The sequence below is a fragment of the Myodes glareolus genome, chromosome 9 (assembly GCF_982192425.1).
Source record: "Myodes glareolus chromosome 9, mMyoGla1.1, whole genome shotgun sequence".
Lineage (NCBI taxonomy): Eukaryota > Metazoa > Chordata > Mammalia > Rodentia > Cricetidae > Myodes > Myodes glareolus.
The window spans coordinates 35,854,969-35,880,921 of NC_142034.1; the positions used below are offsets into that span (position 1 = coordinate 35,854,969).

At 37.5% G+C, this 25,953-nt stretch overlaps 1 protein-coding gene and 1 long non-coding RNA gene across 3 annotated transcripts in view; one reads left to right on the forward strand and one right to left on the reverse strand.

Annotated features, from left to right (window-relative positions):
* Window positions 1–23,454, forward strand: part of Dhx40 (DEAH-box helicase 40) — a 39,256-nt gene extending 15,802 nt beyond the window's left edge. Inside the window, exons 9-18 of the mRNA XM_048446778.3 lie at window positions 2,720–2,806; window positions 2,944–3,126; window positions 4,730–4,810; window positions 7,681–7,838; window positions 14,830–14,944; window positions 15,864–15,972; window positions 17,689–17,783; window positions 19,336–19,405; window positions 20,312–20,540; window positions 22,157–23,454. Of these exons, the coding sequence (XP_048302735.1) occupies window positions 2,720–2,806; window positions 2,944–3,126; window positions 4,730–4,810; window positions 7,681–7,838; window positions 14,830–14,944; window positions 15,864–15,972; window positions 17,689–17,783; window positions 19,336–19,405; window positions 20,312–20,540; window positions 22,157–22,296 (1,267 nt within the window). The 3' untranslated portion in view covers window positions 22,297–23,454. The remainder of the gene's footprint in view (window positions 1–2,719; window positions 2,807–2,943; window positions 3,127–4,729; window positions 4,811–7,680; window positions 7,839–14,829; window positions 14,945–15,863; window positions 15,973–17,688; window positions 17,784–19,335; window positions 19,406–20,311; window positions 20,541–22,156) is intronic.
* LOC146893239 (uncharacterized) overlaps window positions 5,589–25,953 on the reverse strand; it is a 30,395-nt gene continuing 10,030 nt past the window's right edge. Inside the window, exons 2-4 of one of the 2 annotated variants that reach the window (XR_015738773.1) lie at window positions 16,509–16,609; window positions 13,601–16,162; window positions 5,589–6,685 (exon numbers count right to left, since the gene is read on the reverse strand). This is a non-coding gene — a long non-coding RNA (uncharacterized LOC146893239). Of the gene's footprint in view, window positions 6,686–13,600; window positions 16,163–16,508; window positions 16,610–25,953 lie in introns of those variants that run through there. The other variant, XR_015003737.2, reaches the window with a different exon arrangement.

Sequence of the window (25,953 nt, forward strand, 5' to 3'; positions counted from 1 at the left end):
AATTAATTATTTGTTAACTTGAAGCCTTTTTTTCCTAAATACAAGATTATTTATAGTGCTTCATAGGTTTTAGCCAGCTGCTTTTCTAGCTGTCATTATCAATCCTTACATGGTTTGATACACCTTTCTGTCCCCAGCCCAATTTGGTACTTTTGTCCATGTAATGATTATCTGGAGGGAGTGTTTCTTTCACTTCCTTGTGAAATTGAATTATGGTGCAAATTTCTATTGCTTTTGGATGCAATCAATAATGCAGTCAGATTTTGAGTAAAATTAGTAGAGAATCACCTGGAAAGTTCAATTCCATATTTATAGCTAATGTGAAATTCTTCAGGCTTCTAAGCTATATCCCTTTCGGATTCTTTATCTGTTTTATATCTTTCACTAAGTCATACTGTCTGCCACACAACAGCTAAGTCACAGTCTCTAAGACTCAATTATATTTCTTCTAGGTGAATGAGTAAAAAGAAATTACATTTCTTCTACTTAAAAAAACAAATAATGATTATGGACTGGATAGTTAGCTCAGCAATTAAGCATGCTGTTCTTCTAGAGCACGCAGGTTCAGTTCCTAACTCCCACATGGCAACTCACAACCGCCTGTGACTCCAGTTCCATGGGATACAGTGCCCCTTTCTGGCCTCTGCAGGCCTCAGGCACATAGGTGGTATACAGACATGCCTGCAGGTAAAACATGTACGTACACACGTACACACACACACACACACACTCAGAGAGAGAGAGAGAGAGAGAGAGAGAGAGATGAACACATGTACATACAGAAAGAGACAGAGAGAGATTTAAAAGAGTACTTGCTGTACTTGCAGGGGACCTGGTTTTGGTTCCCAGCATCCACATGGCTACTCAAAACTGTATGTACCTCCAGTTCCAGGGGTTCTGATGCCATCTTCTGGCTTCTGTGGACAGTCCCTTCATATGATGCACATATATACAAAGAGGCAAAAATCTATATACATAAAAAGAATTTTAAACAATAAATAACACTCAGGAGGCAGAGGCAGACGGATCTCTGTGATTTCGATGCCAGCCTAGTCTGCAGATGGAGTTCTTGGACAGCCAAGGCTACATAGAGAAACCCTGTCTCGAAAAACAAATTTTAAAAAAGTAAATAAAAACAAAAAATAATGGTTTCTTATCCAGGTATGTTGAATTGTAGTATATCTGTAATTCCAGCACTCAGGAAACAGAGGCCAGGAGATCTTGAGTTTGAGGCCATCTTAAGGTACATGTAGTGACTGCAGAGTCAGCTTTGGCCATATCGTAAAACCTTGTATCAAAAATAAAATACAAATAGATACATAAAATTTAAAATATAGTGATTTCTCTAAAGGGTTAGAGCAGTAGAGTACATTGACTTCTGTAATTGTATATTTCCTGTTGTTTAGTAAAATGATAGACTTGGTGCTATTCCTTTTTACCCAACTTGTTATACAGTGGCTTAAAACAGGATGCTAAAGAATTAGATTTTGAATCTATTACAACAGTTCAGAGCTCATTCTGAACCCTGTTTTAATAAATTTAAAAATGGAAAAAAATTAAATTTCATACATTTACAGTTTTGTATAAGTACTACCTCTATCTAGTTCCCAAATATTGTTCACTCAAAATAAAATCCCATGTCTATTAAGTGGGTACTTTACCCACTGGGCCATCTTGCTGGCTCTGAATCTGTTAGGGTTTTTTTAAAATGATTTTTTTAAATGTGTATGGGTGTTTTGCCTGTATTTATGTCTGTACATCAGATGTATGCAGTGTCTGTGGAGGCCAGAAGACTGTAGGATCCTCTTGGACTAGAGTTACAGGTGGTTATGAGCCATTGTGTGATTTTATCTGTAAGAGAAACTACTGAGCTATCTCTCTAGTCTCCAGTCTGTAAGGTTTTAATGAACAATTTGGTGAATTTTTACTTTCTTGGTTTTTGTTATTACTTCTGATAATTCTACAAATGTTTGTATTTTTTTTTTTTTGGTACGTTTGTATCTGTACTTAGGAATGGAATTGCTAGATCACATGGTAATTCTATTTTAGCTTTTTGAAGAAATGCCAAAATGTTTCCCTCATTGGCTTTTACCACCATTAGTTTGTGAGGACTTTACTTTGTCATCAACTATGTATGATGATGATTCCATTTCTTGACTTTCAACTTCCTTTTTGTTTTCTTTCTTTTTTTTTAACTTTCATTTATATTATTTAACACTGTTTGTGTTTGTGTGTGTGTGTATGTGTGCACGCTTGTGTGTGTTGGTTCTTGCCTTGTATCATCCTGGTTCCAAAGATTGAACTCAGGTCATCAGGATTGTTGGCATGTGCCTTTTCTATCTCCAAATCATCTCACCAAGTTGAATCCCAATTTTTATATTTAACATAAATAGTGCAGTAAATGCGGTAGAAAAGGAGACCCTGAAGTGGTTAAAATGGACAAGTTTTGGAGCTGGAGAGAGAGCCTAGTGGTGAAAAGCACTGGCTACACTTCCAGAGGGCTTAGTTGTGATTTCCAGCACTTATTTGGTAGCTCCCAAATGTCTGTAACTCCATTTCCAGGAGATCTACTAGTGGTCCTCTTCTTGACTTTGTGCAACAGACATGCATGTGGTGCACAGTAATGCACACGGGAAAACACCTATACACATAAATTAAAGTAAAAATTAACACATCTCCCCTTATTTTCTAGACATTTAACTTGCTTTTGTTCTCTTAGATATGTAGTGGATGGAGGCTTTGTGAAGCAATTGAATCACAACCCCAGATTAGGGTTGGACATCCTGGAGGTGGTTCCTATTTCAAAGTAAGTCTCTTTATCAAGCTTTTAAATTCAAAGAACAATTAGCTGATTAGAGTATTTCTACTTGGTTTGAATATCAGAAGTAAATTACTTGGCAAACCCACAAAACATTTGGGGACTATTTTTGTTTTCTTTTGTAGAAGTGAAGCATTACAGCGAAGTGGCCGAGCTGGCAGGACTGCCTCAGGAAAATGCTTTCGGATTTATAGTAAAGATTTTTGGAACCAGTGTATGCCTGATCATGTGATCCCAGAGATTAAGAGAACTAGTTTGACATCTGTAGTTCTGACATTAAAGTGCCTTGCCATACATGATGTCATAAGGTATGTGGGCAACCTCGAAAGAAATGTGGCTAGAGTGGAAGAAACCTTGTTATGTCTCAGAAATCATTTTTACTTTCTGACTAATGTGTCCCTGGGAATTGAGACTAATCTATTTCCAGGGTTTCTTCTCTTGTTGGTTGCTATTAAACTAAATCAAAAATACTAATTTACCTAAAACAGAACTCTGTATTTTAGCCATTTTAAAATGTGCAGTACAAATTGTTGTTAGTAGATTCACGTTACATGATTATTACCACTGTCAAATTTCGGAACATTTTCATCAGTCTCAAATTGCTATAATTTAAGATTGAGGAATCTTGAAGTAAACAGTGTTAAACTAATACTTGCTTTTAAGGTTTTTGATTTTTGTTTTGTTTTGTTTTTTATTTTTTGTTTTTCGATACAAGGTTTCTCTGTAGCTTGGGAGCCTGTTCTGGAACTAACTCTGTGGACCAGGTTGGCCTCAAACTCACAGGGATTCACCTGCCTCTGCCTCCCAAGTGCTAGGATTAAAGGCATGTGCCACCACCGCCTGGCCTAATTTAGATGTTTTCAAGTAAGACTAGATTTTTTTTTCTCTTTAAGACAGGGTTTCATTATGCATCTCTGTCTGGGCTGGAACATACTATATAGATCAGGTTGGCCTTGAACTCAGTGATCTACCTGACTGTGACTTCTAACTATTGATATTATAAGTGTGCACCACCATATCTGGCTCAAGACAAGAGATTTTCTAATTAAGAATGTAGAGGAGAACATGTAAAATTTAACTTTATTAATAAATTATGCCAATGAGAAATAAATAACAAGCCATTGAAAGAACTAAACGACCAAATAGGAAACTTTCATGTAAATCTAGATTTCAAAACAGTGTCTTGAAATATTCTTATTTAGGAAGAGGAGACTCTGAAAGCAACTGCCCAGTAAGCTTGGTATTAATTCCTAGCATACTCTCAAAGAACTACAGAGTACCACATTAGAAAAATAGGAATGAATAGGCATTGGTCCATTTTAAATGACTTAATACTGTCTACATTGCTACTACTCTTTTGCTTTTTTTTTTTAGATTTTTATTTTATTTTATGTATATGGCATACCCTTTACTCCCAACACTCAGGAAGAGGCAGGCAGATCTCTGTGAGTTCTACAAGAGCTAGTTCCAGGATAGGCTCCAAAGCAACAGAGAAACCCTGTCTCAAAAAAAAAAAAAAAAAAAGATAAAAAATGGGAGTATTGCAGCCAAGGAGAATGAGGTATATTTTGAATGAGAGGAATGTGATTCCAGAAAAGCAAAATTTTCCTCTTTTTGAATACTGACCATGGTGCTAGAATGTTTTCAGGGAGAGGAGGACTTGAAAAATGGAGGCAGGGCATGGTAAAGCACACCTCTAACTCCAGCACTTGGGAGGCAGAGGCAGTGGAATGTTTGTAAGTTTGAGACCAGCTTGGTTGAGTTCAGGACAACCAGGGCTATGTAAAAAGATACCTTGTCCACAAAACAAAATGAAAGAAAATGAAGTGGATAAGTAAAACCTTTTAAGGAAGTTTCTATCAAGTGTGTTTTAAATTCTGTTGTGAATAATCTTGACTTTCTCCTACACAGGTTTCCATATTTGGACCCACCTAATGAGAGACTTATTTTGGAAGCACTTAAACAGCTTTATCAGTGTGATGCTATTGACAGGTATATAATATAATGTAAACATATTGTTAGTCTTATTTTGTTTGTAGCTATGTAGCTCAGCCTAACCTGAAAGTCATTACATAGTCCATGCTGACCTTGAATAATATAGTCCTCATGCCTCAGCTTCTCAAGTCTAGAATTACAGGTGTGAGTTTTTGTGCCTGGCTTTTGATTTGTTATTTAAAAAAAGGTTCTAAGTCTTTCTTCAGAAGTAGAAAGGAATTTTTTTCAACGTGGATGAATTGTTTTACATGATATTAGTCTTTATCACAGTTCTCAAACACTGAGCTGTAAAGACATTTTCCTGTAACAGAAATGGAAGTGTGTGCCTGTAATCTGTGACCCCAATATCTGGGAGCCTGAGGCTGTAGTATGGAGTTTGAAACCAGCCTTGAGAGGCTCTGCCTAAAAAAACCAAAACCAAAAAAACAAACAAACAAAACCCGAAAAACTCTGTAAACAAGAAGAAGAAATGAAAGTTTATTTTAAAAAGCCAAACTAAGCCGGGCAGTGGTGGTGCACATCTTTAATTCCAGCACTCGAGAGGCAGAGGCAGGTGGATCTCTGTGAGTTCGAGACCAGCCTGGTCTACAAGAGCTAGTTCCAGGACAGGCTCCAAAGCTACGGAGAAACCCAGTCTCTGAAAACTAATAGATAGATAGATAGATAGATAGATAGATAGATAGATAGATAGATAGATAAGGCCAAACTAAATCACTTTTTAAATGTGGTTTTAGTTAACAAGTGATTTTGAATACCATCTCAGTGCCAAGCATTATTCTAGTTACATAAGAATGCTAAGACTCTTCATTGTCATGGTTGTATGTTGAGGTAAGATTTGATAATTGGTTTCTCTATTGTAAGGGGCTGCAGGCAGGCCTGCTTTTTATCCTGCCCAGCTCCCGCACGGCTAGCTTAGTCCCAGAAATAATAACACACAAATTGTATTCATTTAAGCACTGCCTGGCCCATTATCTCTAGAGAGTTAGTTACTGACTAACTCTCATATCTTGATATTAACCCATTTCTAATAATCTGTATAGCACCACGAGGTGGTGGCTTACCGGGAAAGATTCAGCATGTCTGACCTGGTGGCTGGCTCCATGGCGTCTGCCTCATAGCCCTCTTCCCAGCATTCTGTTCTGTTTACTCCGCCTACCTAATTTTCTGTCCTATCAAAGGGCCAAGGCAGTCTCTTTATTGACCAATGAAAATAACACAATAGACAGATAACCCTTCTCCATCATTTCCCCTTTTTCTGTTTAAACAAAAAAGAAAGGCTTTCATTTTAACATAGTAAAATTACACATAACAAAACAGTTATCAAGCAAGAATTACAGTCACAATATTTATAACTATATCTTTATCATAATAATGGAAAACTATAACTACGACTATCCATTCTTTAACTCCATCAAAGACTCCAGAAGGATATATTACCTAAGTAAACAAGAAGTAAGCAACTTCCAAAACTCTAGAAATGACAGAGACATCTTGCTGCCTGGACAGTCACCCAAAGTTCCTCTGTATCGTTGGGGCACCCATCTTCGGCCTTCAGGCCCATAATATCCAGAGACATTTCCATGAAGCAGGAAATTTCAAAGGCAATTCAGTCACTATCTGCTGTGTCCTCCAGAATGTCTCGCAGACTCTTTCATGAATCAGGAACCCCGAAAGATCATCTCACCTTTAGGCAAGTTCAGCAGTCCTCTCTCTGCGGGTTCTCTGTGTCCAGTTTATATAACAGTCCAGGCAAGAGCAGTTTCTTGCCCAAATGGCTAACCAACTCCATAAGGAGCCTCTTCGATACCCATCTTCCTCTTGAAGTAGATTGGTGCTGCCAGGAGCAGACGTGTCTCATTGTCATGAAAAGTCCTAAGTTATTAAAACATTAAATGCCATGTTCTGTAGTCTTTGAAAGATATGAATGTCTATCTGAAATATATCTATGCACTTCTAGAAAATCAGACTAACATTACTACAAGCTAGTATTATCCATTAACAACCTATATTTTTAATTATACATTGCATTTTTAAACAAACTACACAATCACAATACCTCAATCAAGATCAGAAACATATATACATATAACAAAATTGACCTTAAAATCCATAACAAAGCAAATTATTCATATCTATACCATTTCTCATCATTTCTTCAAGAATATCTCTGCTCTGTTGAATGTTTATAGCTTTTATATTACAGTTATTTGGGGGGGGGGATAATTTTTCTGGGCCATGTGGTAGCGGTGCCTGCCTTGAATCCAAGTACCCAGGAGGCCGAGGCAGGCAGATCTTTGAGTTTAAGGCCAATGTGGTTTACAGAGTCAGTTCCAGGACAGCCAGAGCTGTTACATAGAGAAACCCTGTCTTGAAAAATTAAAAATAAGTAGATAAACAAATACACAAATAATCTGGACTGACCTGAATCTGATAACTGATACCACAGGTGGAAGAGGAAAACCATCCCCACAGGTTGTCTGCTGACCCCCACATACGTGCTGCTTCATGTGCGCACATATTCATTATTTAATAAATAAGAATGCAACAAGGGAAAGAAAAGTAAAACTTGTAATAATGGAGGATTTATTTATTTTTAGCTGTTTTTCAAGACAGGGTTTCTTTGTGTAGCCCTGATGTCCTGGAACTCAGAGATCTGCCTACTACTGCCTCCTGGAGTGTTAGAATCAAAGGTGTGGGCCACCACCAACCACTTTTCATTGTTCTTACCAGTGACCATGGTGTTTTATTCTTTGAATTGGTTTTCTAGAGATGAGTTTAAGTAATTAAATTATATCTTACTTATTCTGAATGATGAACATTGTATTTGTATTGTCCCAGAGTCCTAAGAACTTTTTCTTTCTCTTAAGGAGTGGTCATGTGACGAGATTGGGTTTATCTATGGTGGAGTTTCCTCTCCCCCCACATCTGACATGTGCAGTGATCAAGGCTGCTTCTCTTGATTGTGAAGATTTACTGCTTCCAATAGCAGCAATGCTATCTGTGGAAAATGTCTTCATCAGACCCGGTAAGCACTTTATTTATTTTTAAAGATTTTCTTTGTATTACATTATTTTATCTATTAATTATTTTGTGTGTGTGTGTGTGTGTGTGTGTGTGTGTAATTCCTCCCCCCTTTTTGTGGCATGATAGCTCATTTCTTTTTATCACTGAATTGTATTCCATTCTATTATATGGAATTTGTTTATCCACTTATTAAAGGGAATGGTTACTTGTAGACTAGGCTTGACTTGAATTCACAGAGATCTGCCTGCTTCTACCTCTTGAGTACTGGGATTAAAGGTATGTACCACCTCATCTACCCCAGTATATATTTTGTTAAGTCTTTTTGTTTTCCTGAGACAGGGTTTCTCTGTATAGCCCTGAATGTCCAGGAACTCACTCCGTAAACTAGGCTGACCCTAAATTCACAGAGATCCTGCCGCTTCTGCCTCCCAAGTGTTGAATTAAAGGTATTAGCCACCACTACCCAGCTGTTAAGTATTTTCTTCAAGTCTTTGATTTATCCTTTCATTGTTTTGGAATTGCCTTTGACAGACAGACGATTTTGATTTTAATGACGTCTAATATAACTGTTTTCTTTTGTGGATCTTGCTCTTGGTAGTATATCAATGTGGTCATTCCCATACTATGGACATTTAGATTTTCTCATAATGTTGTCATATAATGGTTGGGTATACATTTGTTTCAAGATCATTTGTCAAAATACTGTAGTTTCTCTATTGAAATATCTTTGTTTCTCTGTTATAGAGCAGTTGACTGAACTTGTTGAGCACTCTTCTGTAGTTAGATAAGGGAGTTCCTGACTTTGTTCCTCCCCTTCAACACTGCCCTGGCTGCTCTCACTCTTTTCCTCTCCACGTGAACTGCAGAGTCAGTTGAAGTCCATAAAAGGATTGTAGTGTGATCTGGTCAAGTTAGGAGAACTGCCATCTTACCCTATGGAGTTTCTAACCATGTACATGATGTCTGGCTGTTTACTTTGGTCTCCAGTAATTCACAGAGTCTTTTAGGGGGGGTAACCATATAGCTGTGGAGCAGGAAACTGGGTAAATGTTTTTATATTTTGTTCTCCTTTAACTTAGTTGTTTGGCATAGGGAGTATATAACATTCTTAGCTAAAAGTTAATTTCCCTTCACGGATAAAGCTAGATAATAAGGTGAACCTTTGTTCTCTTGTGGTAAATTAGTAATATATTAACTTGTTTTCTTAGAATGAAAAGAACAGGTAGTTTAGCCCTTTATCCTTAGGGTATTCGTTTTTTCTTTTTTTAGGTTTCCATATCCTTATTTATTTTCCTTTTTTTTCTTTGTTTCTTGGTGTGTCAGTATGAGACAGTTTAACATGTGTTGGCTTTGTTTTTATCTAGAGACATAACTTTTTACCATAAGGAGAGTAGTCACTAGACCTTTAGCTAATGCTATAACAATAGATTACGTACTCCACTGGCCTTTCCTTTTGTTGGTTATGATTGTTGGGTCCAGACTGATTTGTCATTGCTATGATTATAATGGTAAATACATTTTTCTGTAAAAGTACTGTTATTGAATCAGTTTGCTGCCTACCCCAAATAGACCTCATTTTTAACTGTCAAAATTTTGATTCTTAGGCCCGCACAATGGCTCATTGAGTTAAGGCACTTGCTGCCAAGTCTGATGTCCAGAGGTTTTTGTTTTTTGTTTTTAATTCATTTTTATGTGTATGGGTGTTTTGTCTGCATGTTTATCTGTGCACCATGTGCTTTCTTGGAGCCTATTGAGGTCAGAAGCGGGGGTTGGATCCTCTGGGACTGGAGTTACAGACAATTGTGAGCTGTCATGTAGCTTCTGAAAAGAACCAGGTAATTCTCTTAACTGCTGAACCATCTCTCCACTCCTGACGTCCTGAGTTCCTCAGAATTCAGAACATGATGGAAGGAGAGAATTAATTCCCATAAGTTATCCTCTGATATATGTATACCACATACATGTCTTGGCAAATGAACATGCACAAACACAAAATAAATTTTTAAAATGTACTCAAATTTTTACAAAATTTTAATTCTCATAATATATCCAATTGCAACCTTTTTTTTTCAGTTAAATAGTATGTGCAATATATAATGTTAATTGGCTTTCATTAGGGAATATCAAGCCTAAAGATTACCGAGAGTATGAAGTGAAAGTCAGGAATTGAGTGTTCTAACAGTTCTGTTACCTGACTATGAGCCTAGCTTTCTCAGACTCCCATGTTTTTAATTTATAAAACCAAAGAGCCAGTTATAGTGGTACATACCTGTAATCCTAGCATTTTATAAGGCAACACAGGAGGACTGAACTCTGGGCGTTTGAGGCCACCCTGGGTTATATAGTGAATTTATGAACATCTCTCTCTTTCTCTGTTTTTCTGTTGAAACTTTCTTACCTTCTCTCAGAAAACAAAACAAAAACAACAGTAGCAAACCAGGGAATTGGGTTCAATAGTTAAGGCTAGAAAAAGAATCCGGTTGGGTGACAAGATTAAGTGATCTTGAAGGTCTTTATTGACATTTTAAAGGCAAAATTTGAATATAGTGAAATGCATGCACATTAGTATAATTCAGTGAATTTTGTGAAATGAATACAGCCATATAACATGCACCCCTATCAAGATAGAGAATGTTTTCGACTGGTGACATGACTGAATTATGTTGTGAGCACTTGCCACCAAGACTGACAACCTGAGTTCATTTCTGGGATCCACAGGGTAGAAGGGGAAAATTCCTACACATTGTCCTATGAGCTCCATTTGCAGAGTGACATGTAGTGTGTGTGTGTGTGTGTGTGTGCATGCCTCACACCCCAACATGAAAAAACATTGATTTGATTGTTTTGGCTTTTCAAGACAGGGTTCTCTTAACCTTGGCTGTCCTAGAACTTAATCTGTAGACCAGGCTGGCCTTAAACTCATAGAGATCAGCCTGCCCCTGCCTCCCTACTGGGATTAAAGGTATGCACCACCACTGCCTGGCTCCAAGTTGGTTTTTTTTCTGGAATTTATTTTTTTTTATTCATTCATTCATTCATTCATTCATTTTTTTTTTTTTTGAGACAGGGTTTCTCTGTGTAAATCCAGCTGACCTGGAACTCTTTAGATCAGGCTGGCCTCAAACTCACAGAGATCCACTTACCTCTGCCTTTTTAGTGCTGGGAATAAAAACGCATACCACCACCACCCAGCTGGAATATTCTTTAAATGTTAGGTTTTTTTTGAAATTACAAGTAGAAATATACAGTATGCAATTTTGGGTGTGTATTAGACTTTTGGTGAACTTACTCCATGTGAAATTCATCTGTATTGTTTTATTTATGTGTCTGTATTTTGATCTTTTGTTGAGTAGTTTCCACTGTATAAACAATTAATTGATTATGTATTATTCTGTCTATGAACATGTGTATTATTTTTATTTAGTGCTGTTTATGAGTAAAATATTGCAAATACTCTTGAATAAATTCTTGTGTGAGCCTTTTGTATTTTTTATTTAGCTTAGCTTTAAAAAAAATACCTGGGAAAGAAATTGTTGTGCTATTGAACAAGTTTATGATTAAGAAACAAGCTGGATTTAGTACCTTTAATTCCAGCATTAAGAACACGGAGGCAGGAGGATCTCTTTGAGCTTGAAGCTAGCCCACTCCACAAAGTGATCTCAAAAACAAACAAAACAGCCAAATCTTACTCTTAAAATAGTTGTACTTAAAATAAATATTCCATAAATACTGTTTGTGGAAGTAGCTTGAACTATCTTGCACATATCCTCCTCCACAATTGGTATTGCACTGTATACACTGTATTATGTATTTCTTTATTTTCACTTTTACAGTTTTGTGATGGCTAATAATGAGGTTTTTGTTTTTGAAACATAGTCTCGCTGAGTAGCCCCCACTGACCTGGAACTCTGCAATGCACAGAGATTTCTGTCTGCCTCTTGAGTACTGGGATTAAAGGCGTGAACTATTATGCCTGAAAAATAATGGTTGTTTTTCATGTGCTTATTTAGTAGATTAACCAAGAGATTTTACAGGGTCTCACTGTGTAGCCATAGCTGGCCTGAACGTTGTAAACCAGGCTGTTCTTGCTCTCACAGAGATTCACCTGCCTTTTCCTCCCAAGTGCTGGAATTATAGGTATGTGCCACCTATGGACTTTGTTTTGTCTTTTCCTTTGACTCTGTGTCTATATGCTTGTATATGTGTAGGTGTGTTTGGGTATGGAGGCCAGAGAACAATTTCAGGTGCCATTCTTAAAGCATTATCCTCTTTTCTTTTCTTTTTTTTTTTTTTCCTGAGATAAGAATTCTCCCTGGGTGGGGTATGGTGGTACATACCTTTAATCCCAGCATTGGGTGGGTCAGAGACAGGCATGTCTCTGTGAGTTCCAGGACAGACTGGTCTACTTAGTGAGTTCTAGGATATCCAGGGCTATGTAGAGAAACCTTGTCTTAAAAAAAAAAAAAATTCTCACAGCACTTGGATTGATTGGCCAGTTAATCTCAAAGTTCCACCTCTCTCTGCCTCCTGCTCCAGTACTGTCATTACAAATAGAGACTACCACATTTGAATTTTTAAATTTTAATTAGAATTAAATTATTTAAAATTTTAAATTTAATTTAAATCTTTAAATTTTGTCTATTTTCATTATCTGGATTCTGGGGATCAAACTTAGGTCCAAGCTTGGCAAACACTATACCACTGATTTCCCTAGCATTTTTTATTTGTTTGTTTTTTGAGGCAGGGTCTGTGTAGCCTTGGTTTAAAACTTCCCATATAGACAAGACCAACTATGAACTTGCAGAATGAAGCTGCTATCTCCTTAAGAGGCTGAGCCAGAGTGTAAATGACTATAGTAGGCCAACTGAAGGTTTGTAGCATTGCCTACAATGAACAGAAAAATTAGGCCATATATGTTAGCTTCTCTATGGCTTTATAACCCAGGGGATCCAGGCAGAATGAAGATTAATCTGATAAAGTTCTGGGTGGGGAATTTGACCAGAGAGTGTGTCAGTCTTGTAGTGGATTTAGAAAAATAGGATCAAAGTAACGAAACAATTAAATCTTAAAAACATAATGTTGAACAAAAGCAACTAAATGCATCAAGTACATACTGTGTGATTCCATTCATATAAAGGTTAGAAGCAAGGCTGGTAAGATGGGCCAGTGGGCAATGGTGTCTACTACTAAGATGGACAGCTTGAGCTTCATTAGTGGGACCCATATGATGGAAGAAGAAAACTGGTTTCTGGTCCCTGAAAGTTGTCTTCTAACCTCCAAATTGGATGCAGTGGCATGCTCACACACATAAAATAAATGTAAAAACATGTTTTTAAAGGTTAGAAACAGGCAACACCCATCTGTGGAGTTAGAAGTCAGGCTATGGTTACCCATCTGAGGAAAGTAGATATTATTATGTGATTAGGCTTCTCTGATGCTTATGGTTGTTGATCTGCTACATTATGTTTATAATTACCTCTTGGGGTATACATTTACAGCTTAAGTAGTTTTCTGTACATATGTTATACATTATTATAAAATTAGGGAATACTTGTAATAGGGATGCTTAATGTATATGGAGGTCCTGTTTAATTACATATTATTTTGAATTTGTTATATAATGTCTAGTTAAATTGTGTATGTTCTTTGTACATTTAGGCAATCAATGCTTGATCACTTCTTTGTATGTGTATAATGTACATGTTTGTCATGGCATCGTATGTAGAGGTCTAAAGACAAAACTGTAAGTCAGTTCTCTCTTACCTTTACATGGATTCTGGAGATGAACTCAAGTCATCAGGCTTTTGAGGCCAGTAATTTTACCTGCTGAGCAATCCTGCTGACTCTTGACCACTTTTTTGATCCCTGGAATCCACATGGTAGAAGGAGAAAAGCAGAAAATACTTGACAGAGCACAAATTTACTACAGATTTTCCTTGATTTATGATGGGACACATTCTAATTAAATTCTTGTGATACTGAAAACATCCTAAGTAAAAAATGCATTAAAACACCGACCTAGGGTTGGAGGGATGGCTCATTGGTTAAGAGCACTGGCTGTTCTTCCAGAGGACCTGGGTTCAATTTCCAGTACCCACATGGCAGCTCACAACTGTCTGTAACTCCAGTTCCAGGGGATCTTATATGATACCTTCGTACCAATGCACATAAGATAAAATTAAATAAATTATTAAAAAACCACTGACCTACTGAACAAAGCTGCATGGTGTAATGGAGTTTTTGTTTTTTTATCTTACTTATCCTTATAATTGCATGGCTGACTAGGAGCAGAGGCTCAATATGGTACTAACATTGGGAGAGATTGTTGTGTTGAAATTTGGGAAAAGATTAAAGTAGAAAATCGGAAGTACAGTTTCTACTGAATGTAAATTATATATTGCTTTTGCACCATTATAAAGTTAGATTATTCTAAGTTGGGGACCATCTCTAATAGTGGTTAGCCCTGAAGACTGCTTATGTAACAAACTTTGGACATGGAACTTTATACCCCTTTTAACTATGGGCTACGCTTATACCATGATTTTTTTTTTAGACAGTAAATTCCAGATACTATTTTAAAAACAACTGAACTGAAAGAAGTAATGTTGACTATTGTAAATCTCTAGCATGCGTTTAAAAGAAGAAAAATAGCTATGTGGGTGGTACAGTTCTGTAGTTCTGTACTACCCAGTGCTTGGAAGGCAGGGGCAAGAGAATTTCAAGGCCATGGTGGGCTATATTCCAAATTCCAGGTCATGCTGAGCTATTTAGGGAGATAATCTGTCTTGCAAACAATGTGGGGGAAGTGGGGGACAATGGGTCAGGACACGGGATGATTACAATACTCATGGAAGAAACTGGACTCTCTAAGAAGAGCTAATTTAATTCTACCTCAAGAGTGAGGCAGATTTTGTTGAACATGGTGAAAAGGAAAGCAAAGTGAATGTAGGCACTTGACTTAAAACTAAACTGTCTCTTGATTTGTCTTTTAGTTGATCCAGAGTACCAGAAGGAAGCAGAACAGAGACATCGAGAATTGGCAGCAAAAGCTGGAGGATTTAATGACTTTGCAACTTTAGCTGTCATTTTTGAACAATGCAAATCAAGGTATGTGAGCTGGTCCTTGGTTCTGGAAAACATCACTCTGCTCTGCAGCTCCATTACATATTTACTGTGTATGACCTTAGACAGTAAAGATCAATGGGATGAAACTGACTTCAAGGTATTTTTAACATCAGTGAGATTTCCCGGAGGCTGTCATGCCATTTAGTAGCTGTTTATTGAAAATGGTAGTTCTTCTCTTTTCTCAAATCCTTCCTGAAAATGATTTTTACAGAATTTTTTAATGTAAATACTTAGATTAAATATTTATTTGTTAATTCATATATGTAAAAAGAAACCCATTTACAAATTATTTTTTAAAATTTAGTCAGAGGGCCTGACATTATTTTTTATCAATTTTTTTTCCTTCTTTGAGAAGATTTAAGTATATGAGTGCTTTGCCTGCTTGTATGTATGTGTACTACAGCCTTGCATGGTGCCCATAGAAACTAAAGCAGGTGTAGGATCCCCTGGAACTGGAGTTACTGATGGTTGTGAGCTGCCATGTGGGTGCTGGGAACCAAATCCAGATTGAAGAACAAGTGTCTCTCCAGCCCCTGATAATTTTTTGTGTCATATTTTCTAAAACGCTTCTTTTAGTGTTTGTCCAGATCTCTTCTTTTGCTTATCGGTTTCCTTTTGGGGTTTGTTATTGTTGTTTGGTTGGTTGATTGGTTTTGTTTTTTGTTGGTTTTTTTTTTTTTTTTTTTGAGATGGTCTTCTATAGCCTAAGCTGGCAGTGACTTGCTATTTAATAGATGATCTTGAACTCTTGAACCTTCTGCCCTTACCTCAAGTGCTGAGGTTGCAACCACCCTAACCCTGATACCACACATGTTGTCCATTTTTAGTAAAGGAAATGAGGACGTTTTTGTCTTTTGTTTATAGAAGGTATTTTCAAGACACCAGTATTTTTGTGTTGTAGTGGAGCTCCAGCTTCGTGGTGCCAAAAGCATTGGATTCACTGGCGGTGCTTATTTTCTGCATTTCGTGTGGAAGCTCAACTTCGGGAACTGATCAGGAAACTTAAACAGGTGATCGCTGTAGTTTGCATTGTTTTGTTTTCTTGACATGCATTTTAAGCCTGTCAATGTCATACTGAACTTTCAGTGATGTCCATTTTATTTATGCCACCTTTTCTAGTCGGCCACCTTCCATCTGCATGCTGCTTTGTCCAGCCATCTTTCTGACCCAGTGAATCCTAGTAGCAGTAAAGAAATATATCTGAAGAAATGAAAATATTTTTAAATAGTTGTACTGAAGAATAGTTGACACATAGTAAGCTTTACGTGTGAGGCTGGTGAGATGACTCAGCAGGTAGGGGTGCAAGCCACCAAATCTAACGACCCAAGTCTGATCTCAGGAACTCCCGAAAGTTGTTCTCTGACCTCCACACATATTTATGCTTCGGCATGAGCATGTCCACCTGTCCACTCACCAAGCAAATGTGAATACATTTAAAACACTTAACAAAAATGCCCAGTTTGCGGAGTTTTGACGTCTGCACATACCTGTTAAAGCATTACTAAAATCAGAATAACAGGGCTGGGCTGGGCTTGGTGGTGCATACCTTTAATTCCAGCACCTTCCAGGCAGAAACAGATGGATGGATCTCTGTTAATTGAGGACAACCTAGTTTATGTTTCCAGGTTAGCCAAGGCTTAATAGAGTCTAAAAAGAAAAGAAAGAAGAAAGAATAATAGTGCAGGACAGACTGTACACATACTGCTCTTGCAGATGAGTTCCCAGTACCACATCAGGTGATTCATAACTGCCTTTAACTCCAGCTCCCAGGAATCCATTGCCTCTGACCTCTCTACTGTACTCACCTGCACATATTCATGAAGACACACACATTTACATAATTTAAAATAAATATTTTAAAAATAATAAAACCTCTCAATGTTTCATGATATTTTATGTATGTGCAGTTTGGGATTTTTTTGTTTTGTTTTTGGTGTATATGTGTCTGATTATGTAGCACTGGCTGGCCTGGAACTCCATATATATCTTAGGGCCACCCCAAAGTCAGAGATCTGCTGCCTCTGCCTCTGAAGTGCTGGTATTAAAGGTAATCCCCTTCTAGATACTCTATTCAAAAACCAAGCCTTAGAAGGTTTTGTTTTGTTTTATAGCATCATGCTTAGCCCTGTGAGATTCCAAGCATTCTTATTTTTCTGGGAGGTTAATTACTTGGGCAGATACTTATTTTCTGCAGATCTCCAGTGTTGTTTCTGAATATCTCTCCTGAATTTACTCTTTCCTCCAAAATTCCAGCCACTTTGGTCTTTTCAGACTCTTGGCTCTGTTTCCTTCTGGGTTCCATTTGGATTTTTCTTTTTCTTTTTTTCTTTTTTTGAGACTGGGTTTCTCTGTGTAACCCTGGCTGTCCTGGAACTTGCTTTGTAGACCAGGCTGGCCTTGAACTCACAGAAATCCACCTATCTCTGACTCCCAAGTGCTGGAATTAAAGGCATGCATCACTACCGCCTGGTTTTGGATTTTCTTTCTTATGCCATAGTCAGAATTTTTATTGGTATTAATTTCCTGTCTCTTGGTTCTATGTCTCCTTTTGTTGCCTGATACACAGTATTCTGTCAATTATTTTATACTGTGTCTCTTTTTATTTTGGGTACAAGGCTAAATCTAATCCTATATTACCCAGAAGCTTTTAGGAATGTGAACTTTGAAAAAAGATTAGATCATATTGTCCTGTGATCTTTATCACTGAATACATATTCTTTCTACAGCAAAGTGATTTCCCAAGAGAGACTTTTGAAGGGCCTAAACATGAAGTACTACGAAGATGTCTTTGTGCAGGCTACTTCAAAAATGTTGCTCGAAGGTGAGCATTATGCTTGGAGAGTTCATAAACACTACTGTATCTAATTGCAGTGATAAAATATTTCAAGATTGAAGGTTTGATATAGATTCTGTGGTGATGATAACAATTATAAGAAATTTTTTCATAATTGTCATCTGTGCACAATGAAGTACTGTTATTCAAACTGGGGTGCTGGAATCAAGGCAGGATAGGAAGAGAGTACATACTAGGCAGATGTGTCAACATCTAAAGTAAATGACAAGGATTTTTGTAGTTTTGTGGCCCCAGGTAGAGTGTAAGAGCCAAACAAGACAATGGCATCCCTGGCAAAGCTTAGATACATGGACTATCAGGATATCAGAACTCAATTAAGAGGGGTTAAAGTAAGGGTATCTTTGTAAGGAAAGTAAGAACACTGGTAATGGGAAATTCATTATGGATCACATAAGTAAATATTGTAAGGATAATGGCAAAAGGAGTTAGATATACTTAGAGTTGGCAGGGATAGTGGCTTATGCCTGGTCTCCTGGCATTATCATCTGAGAGAGCCTGGGAACAGTGATACTGCTATGAAAGTCGGGATGAGCAAGTGTTCCAGCATGAAGGAGATGAAAAATAAAGGTGGTTCTGATTCTAAATTGAGTCGTTTTGCTTTAAAAGATATTATTAGGACAGTGGTGCTATGTCAGTGGGGTCTTAGGATTTGATGTTAATAATGCATCAGTGTTAATTTTATGGTTTGGTGGCTTAACTAGGAAGGAAAATGGAAAGCATGTGGTAATAATGCAACGGTGAGGTATTGGGTTGGCAATTTACTGTTCAATACTTCTAGTAAAAAAATTATTTTGTCTTTTACTTTGTAATTTTCTGTAAATTTAGTTTATTTCAGAATGAGATTAAGGTACAGAGAGAGACCCTTGTCTTAAAAAATAAAGTGGACAGCTATAAAGGTGTGTGTGTGTGTGTGTGTGTGTGTGTGTTGACTTCTGGTCTCCCTATTTACATGCATGGACACATGCACACACGTACTAAATTATTGAAGAGAATGTTGAGATGAGCTAACATTCTGAAGTTACTTTCGCATAAACATATAATTGTAGGGCTGGTAAAATGGCTCAGTGGATAAAGGTGCTTGCCTTGCAAACCTGATGAGCTCAGTTTGAACCCTGAAACTGAAATACAGGTAGAAGGTGAATTGACTCCAAAGTTGTCCTTTGGCCTCCACATATGACAAAGCATGCATACACCCCTCCCCACATGCATTAATATATATTTTTAAAGGTATAAGGTATAAACCCACTAGTTAATTCTCTTCTGTAATAACAGCTTCCTTTCTTTAGAATTGTGATGAAAAAAGATGTTCTTACTGTATAGATACTCATTAGGAGAATATATAATTTGAGCTTATATGTTTATATGGCTCTTTTAAACTAGCTCTTGTGACAATATTGTTACTTAAATGGTTCTTCTTCCCCAGGTAAACTTCTGCTTATTTTAGTAGTAAAATATTATATAACAGTTAACTTATTGCTTTGCTATTTTAGTCTTTATCCTTTGTTTTTTCTGTGTATAGATCTGTTGGCAGAACGTTTTGCACGATGGATGGGCGTGGAAGTCCAGTTCATATTCACCCTTCCTCAGCAGTAAGTACTTTTATCTTTTTTTGAAATAGAATGTCTGTGTAGCTTAGGCTAGATTCAAGCTTCTTTTGCCTTTACCTCCCAAGTAGTCAGATTACAGGCTTACACTACCTTGCCTTGCAATAATTGCCTTTGTGGGTTTTTTATTTTTGTTTGTTTTTTGTTCTGTTTTCTCTTGTAGTACCTGGGACCTTGCACATGTAAGGCAGGAACTTTACATCCCAAGCCCTTAAAGTACCTTTTTTTTTAAAAAAAAAAACAAAAACAAAAACAGAATTACATTTTGGGGGAGTGTGGAGAGGCATACACACGTTAATGCCAGAAAATAATTTGCAGGAGTCAGTTTTCTCCTTCCACCATGGGGAATCAACTCTAGTCAGTTGAGTGGTCTTGCCAGCCCTAATGCATCTTATATTCAATAAAAAGGTAGGCATTTATAAGAGTGTAGTACTAACATACCAGTGTCTTCTAGTTTTCATTTTAAGATTTTTACATCTCTTTTATGTAGAGCTTAAGGGTATTGGTTGGCATATGACTTCTGTTTTTTGTTTGTTTGTGTTTTTTTGTTTTCTTTTCGAGGCAGGGTTTTTCTGTAGCTTTGGAGTCTGTCCTGGAACTAGTTCTTGTAGAACAGGCTGGCCTTGAACTAGGAGATCTGCCTGCCTCTACCTCCCAAGTGCTGTGATTAAAGGCGTGCACCACCACCACCCAGCTATGACTTCTGTTTTATAGGAAGAAAACATTCAGAAGGTTTCGTGATATTATCTTCTTTTTATTTTGGAACCAGAGTCTCTCTCTATAGTCCTGGCTTTCCTTATTTTCTTGCTCTAATGCAGAATAGGGCTAATTACTAATAGTTATCCTTAAATGAAATTTTTATATTCATTTAAGCCTTATATTTATTTATAGCTTCATGAACAGGAAACCAAACTTGAATGGATTATTTTCCATGAAGTATTAGTTACCACCAAAGTCTATGCAAGAATTGTATGTCCAATCCGTTATGAATGGGTGAGAGACTTACTACCCAAGTTACATGAACTTAATGCACATGATTTAAGCAGTGTGGCTAGACGTGAAGTGAGAGAAGATGCAAGAAGAAAATGGACAAATAAGGAAAATGTGAAGCAGCTAAAGGGTGAGTGAATCATTTGTTCTACTATTTTTCTGAGATGGGGTTTACTTTATAGACCAGAGTAGCCTCAAAGTTGTGGTAATCCTGTGGTCTCAGCATCCTGAATCCTGGGATTATTGTTCTCTTAACTTTGAAACCGTCTTCTCCCAGTGTTTTTATTTTGTTTTGTTTTTGTTTTTGTTTTTTTGGACAGTGTTCTTCTGTCAAGGAATTGTCCTGGCTGTCCAGGAATTTGCTCTGTAGATCAGGCTGGTCTTGAACTCAAGAGTTCTGCTTGCCTCTGTCTCCTGTGTACTGGGATTAAAGATGTACACCACCACTGCTTGGCTCACTTTTTTAATTTTGTTTTCCCCAGTTTTACTTACTGTTTTTATTTTGTGACTTTTTACCTCCAAACTTCTATTTTTCTAACAGGTTTTCTGAACAGTAAGGACTATAGATGGAAGATATAAACAGTTGTGGTGATGAACCATAGCATAAAACACAATTAACTCACATACATTCAAAACCTTTTGATACAACTTTTTGAGGCAGAATGATGAATTGTATTATATTTAACATCCCTGGGAAATAGATGGTAGAACATGTTGCTCAAGAAGTCACAGAAAGGTTTCTTGTTGAAATAGAACTTCACCATGTAACTCTGGCTGACTGGACAATTGCTATGTAGACCTAGCCAGCCTAAGTTCACAGAGATCTATCTACTGCTGACTCCCAGGTGTTGGTATCACCAAGTACACGAACCACCATGCCTGGCTAATCCAAAGGTTTTTCAATATGGTAATCACTAGATGTTTTATTGCAGTATTATAATACTGTCCTATGTGCTTGAATTAGGGTTAGTTTTTCTGACTGGTTGGCCTTTCATGAATCTTTTTGTTATTGTTATTTATTACATTTATTTATTTGTGTGTGTTTTCTATGTAAGTTTGGGCAGAGGACAACTTGTGAGAGTTAGCCTTCTCCTGTCACATGGGTCCTGGTGATTAAATTTAGGTTGGCAGGGCTGGCAAGACGCACCTTTACCTGCCGGCCCATGTACTTTTTGTTATTGTAGTGGTAGTCCTAGAGTCTTGTTTGTGACTTCTTGTGAAGTATACATTGTACCACTGAGCTCAGCATCCTCACCTGTGTGCTCTTTCAGCCAGACTTTAATCAAGACAACATTTAATTACCTTGATGATCTTTTCTCTTTAAAAAACATTTGTAGCCGGGCGGTGGTGGCGCACACCTTTAATCCCAGCACTCAGGAGGCAGAGGCAGGTGGATCTCTGTGAGTTTGAGGCCAGCCTGGTCTACAAGAGCTAGGTCCAGGACAGGCTCCAAAGCCACAGAGAAACCCTGTCTCGAAAAACCAAAAATAATATCTGTATGTTTATGATGTGTGTATTCATATGTGAACATGTGCATGCGGACAGAGGTCAGAGGGCAGCCTCAGTTATTGGTGATTACAGGGTCTTTGTTTGCTACAATGTGCTCTAGTCTAGCTGGCTTGGTGCTCCTAGGTATTTGTCTGTCTCCACCTCTGATTTTGCTATACAAGTACATGCTTACTAAACCATCTTCCTAGCCCAATTTTCTTAATGTTGAAAATCAGGATATCTTTGCACTGTTTTCAGATGGAATATCAAAAGAAGTTCTAAAGAAAATGCAAAGAAGAAATGATGACAAATCTATCTCAGATGCACGGGCTCGTTTCCTTGAGAGAAAGCAGCAGAGAACCCAGGACCACAGTGACACATTGAAGGAAACAGGCTAAGCAGTGGACCATCCAATTCAGGAAGTAGGAAAGCAGCCAGGAAATGTGCTTCTGTTTTGCCAGTTATTTTAGACAATACTGCAAGAGGAAGTGGTCAGCCGCTGTTCCTAGCCTGTGAGCTAAAAGCAAATCAGAATTTATAAATCACATCTCATCAATACCAACAAATGACATTTTGAAAGAAAAGATTGGGTTGCATAATCACAGGCAATGGTAATGAAACCAATGAAAGATGATACAATATTTTCCTCACTTCTGTTCTGCTGGCCTTAACTGGTATCAAATGCTGTCACAGTTATTTTCAAAGAACACTGAATTGTATTTAATCAGCGTGTATTCCATTTGCATTGAAGCATTAAAGATTATTTTCCTTAAATCTCTTCAAGGCCTTCTTATTGCTATTAGAATAGTGTTGTATCAGGTATGTGACCATTTCCTTCAGAAGGCTAAACTTACATAAGAGGTTTTTACTCAGCAATACTTAGATATCTAACCATTTAATTGCTCCAGAGCTTTATAGATATTTAAAGACCCAATTAGTAAATAAAATTGCCTATGGAAGGATTCTTTCTTAAATTAATCCTATTCCTTAAATTGATTTTTCTGGGATTATACAAATTCCTTTTTATATAAAAGTATATTGTTTAAAACAGTAGCTATAGCCATTAACCAAAGGACAGATGTATATATACACATGCACGTGCATACACACACATATAACACACAAATTCTTTTCACCTGTTCCTACATACTTGTGTCAGCCCTGTATCTGTAGATGTGACAGTGCTTTCAAGCAGCCCCTCCACCAGGCCTACTCCTGACTGCAGCTGTTTGGGTCGCTGTTTGGGTAGGACCATTTAAACACCTGTTATGCTAATCTGGGATTTTCAAAGCAATCAACACTTTAGCATTTAAAATTTGAACCTTAAGGCTAATATTACACTCAGGCCACATTCAGCATTTGCCTACTCTTGTTTACTGCCTTGTATTGTAGTTATGTGTGTATATGTCTGTCTGCCTCATTAGATTATACGCTCCTGGTGGGCAGGGTTTATGTCTTTTTCACCTTTGTATCTTTCATGGCACTAGCATAGTGTTTTGCACATAGTAGTCACTCAGTGTTTGTTAAATAAAGCTATTAGTGTCGCTAAAACTCAATAGATAGTATGTGGATTTATTTATTTCTGTATAGCCTTAGTTGGCCTGACATTGCTATATAGACCAGGATGGTCTCAAACTCAGAGTTATCCTCCTGCCTCTGCTTCTCAAGTGATACACACATACATCACACACACACGCCACTATACCTGGCAGAGTTTTGTATATTTTTGTGTGTGTAAAAATTGGATCAAATTTATTTTATTATGTAATTCTATCCTTAGGTATCTAAAAAGTTTTAAGTTCAGTGGTTAAGTACTTGAAGCCTTTCTGAAAATTGGTGATAGCCCAAATCTTGCTTTTCACTGATGGTAAGTAGTGATAATTTCTTTGAATGTTTGCAGCATTATTAATTTATTTTTTAAAATAATTTAGTCCTTCCAGTTTTTCTTTTCAGGTACATAATAAGTACATTATCCTTAGATATAGGGATATGGGTGGATTCTTGGAATGCAAGCTCTTTTATAATCTTTTTAGATTTATTTTTATCTAATATGTATAGGTGTCAATTTTTCTGCACATAAACTGTGTACCATGTATGCCTGGTGCCTCTGGAGGCCAGAAGAGTTCATTAGTAACTGGAATTACAGATGATTGTGAGCTTCCATATGGGTGCTAGTAATCAAACCAGGGTCCTCAGGAAGAGAGCAGCCCATGCTTTTACTTTCTGAGCCATTTCTCTAATTCCTGAAAGCTTTCTCTCTCTCTCTCTCTCTCTCTCTCTCTCTCTCTCTCTCTCTCTCTCTCTCTCTCCTGCCTGTAGGCCAGAAGTGGGCACCCGATCTCATTATAGGTGGTTGTGAGCCACCATGTAGTTGCTGGGAATTGAACTCAGGACCTCTGGAAGAACAGTCAGTGCTCTTAACCTCTGAGCCATCTCTCCAGCCTCCCCCAAAATCTTTTTTAAATCAGTAAATATTAACTACCAAATTCTGTATCATAGTTCACATTCTAATTTCATCACTTGTTCTAAATAATCTCTCTCTTTTTTTTTTAAGTTGAATGAAAGTAGACATGGCGGAATTCTCAGCAGAGAGGAATTTTAAGGGAGAAATATGCCTAATCTTTTTTCATTGTTATTTGTTCATTTTGAGATAGGGTTTCTCTCTATGGCAGTGGCTGTCCTGGTACTTGCTTTGTAGACCAGGTTGGCCTTGTACTCAGAGATCTGTCTGCCTATTGGAGGAGGCCACTTGTTTGTTTCCCAGCTGCTCAGACTCCCAAAATAATCACACAGAAGCTGTATTACTTAAATCATTGCTTGGTCCATTAGCTCTAGCTTTTTATTGGCTAACTCTTACATATTAATTTAACCCATCTCCATTAATCTGTGTATCACTACATGGCAGTGGCTTACTGGCAAAATTTCGGCATGTCTGTCTCTCGCAGAGGCTCCATGACTTCTTCCTGACTCCACCTTCTTCTTCCCAGCATTCAGTACTCCCCCACACACACACCTAAGTTTTGCCCTGCTCTGCAATAGGCTCAAAGCAGTTTCTTTATTCACCAATGGTATTCACAGCATACAGAGGGGAATCGCACATCATGCCTCTGATTCTCAGTGCTGAGATTAAAGGTGTGTGCCACACCTCTCAACTATTAGTAATCTTTTAGATTTTTTTCCAGTTTGAGATTCAGCAAAGGATCATGTGCTATATTTGGTCTGCTCTTCTTCTTCCTTCCCTCATTTCAATCTGAAAAAAAAATCTGCAGTCTTTAACTTTATAGAATTAATTTTTAAAAACAATAACAAAAACAACCCTGAGTTGTTATTTTATATGGTACCATTGGTTTGGATTTCTCTCTTTCCTAAGGCTGTGTATGTGCATGCATACCACCCCATGAGGAACCAGAGGTTGACATCAGGTCTTAAGGTCTATCGCTTTCACCTTACTGTTTTGAAAGCTTACCAACTAGTTAGGGTGGCTGGCCAGCAAGCCCCAGAAATCATTCTATCTCCACCTACCAGTGCAGGGATGAGCTGCAACACCAGTATTTTACAAGTGTGCTAAGATCTGAACTCAGGTATTCATGCTTGTACAAATCTACCCTGCTCCACCGTTAGATAGTTTTACTTGAATGTTTCTTAAGCTCTCAGAATCTCTTCTAGGGTATCATAGCTGAAAGTGCATTGTATTTGCCCTTATTAGTGATACTAATCTTTATTATATGGTCTTTACGCAAAATTTCTTCAACTTTTAATATTTCAAAGTAGGGCTGGAGCAATGAATAGCTCAGAGGTTAAGAGTACTGGCTGCTCTTGCAGAGGTCCTGAGTTCAATTCCCAGCAACCACATAGTGACTCACAGCCTCTATAATGAGATTTGATGTCCTCTTCTGGCACACAGTCATACATGGAGGCAGAATGTTGTATATGTAATAAATAAATAAATCTTTTTAAAAAATTCCAAAGTACTTCGGGGCTGGAAAGACAGCTCTTTGGGTAAAGGCATTTGGCCTAGTGAAGACCGAGTATGATTCCCTGAACCCATGTAAAGA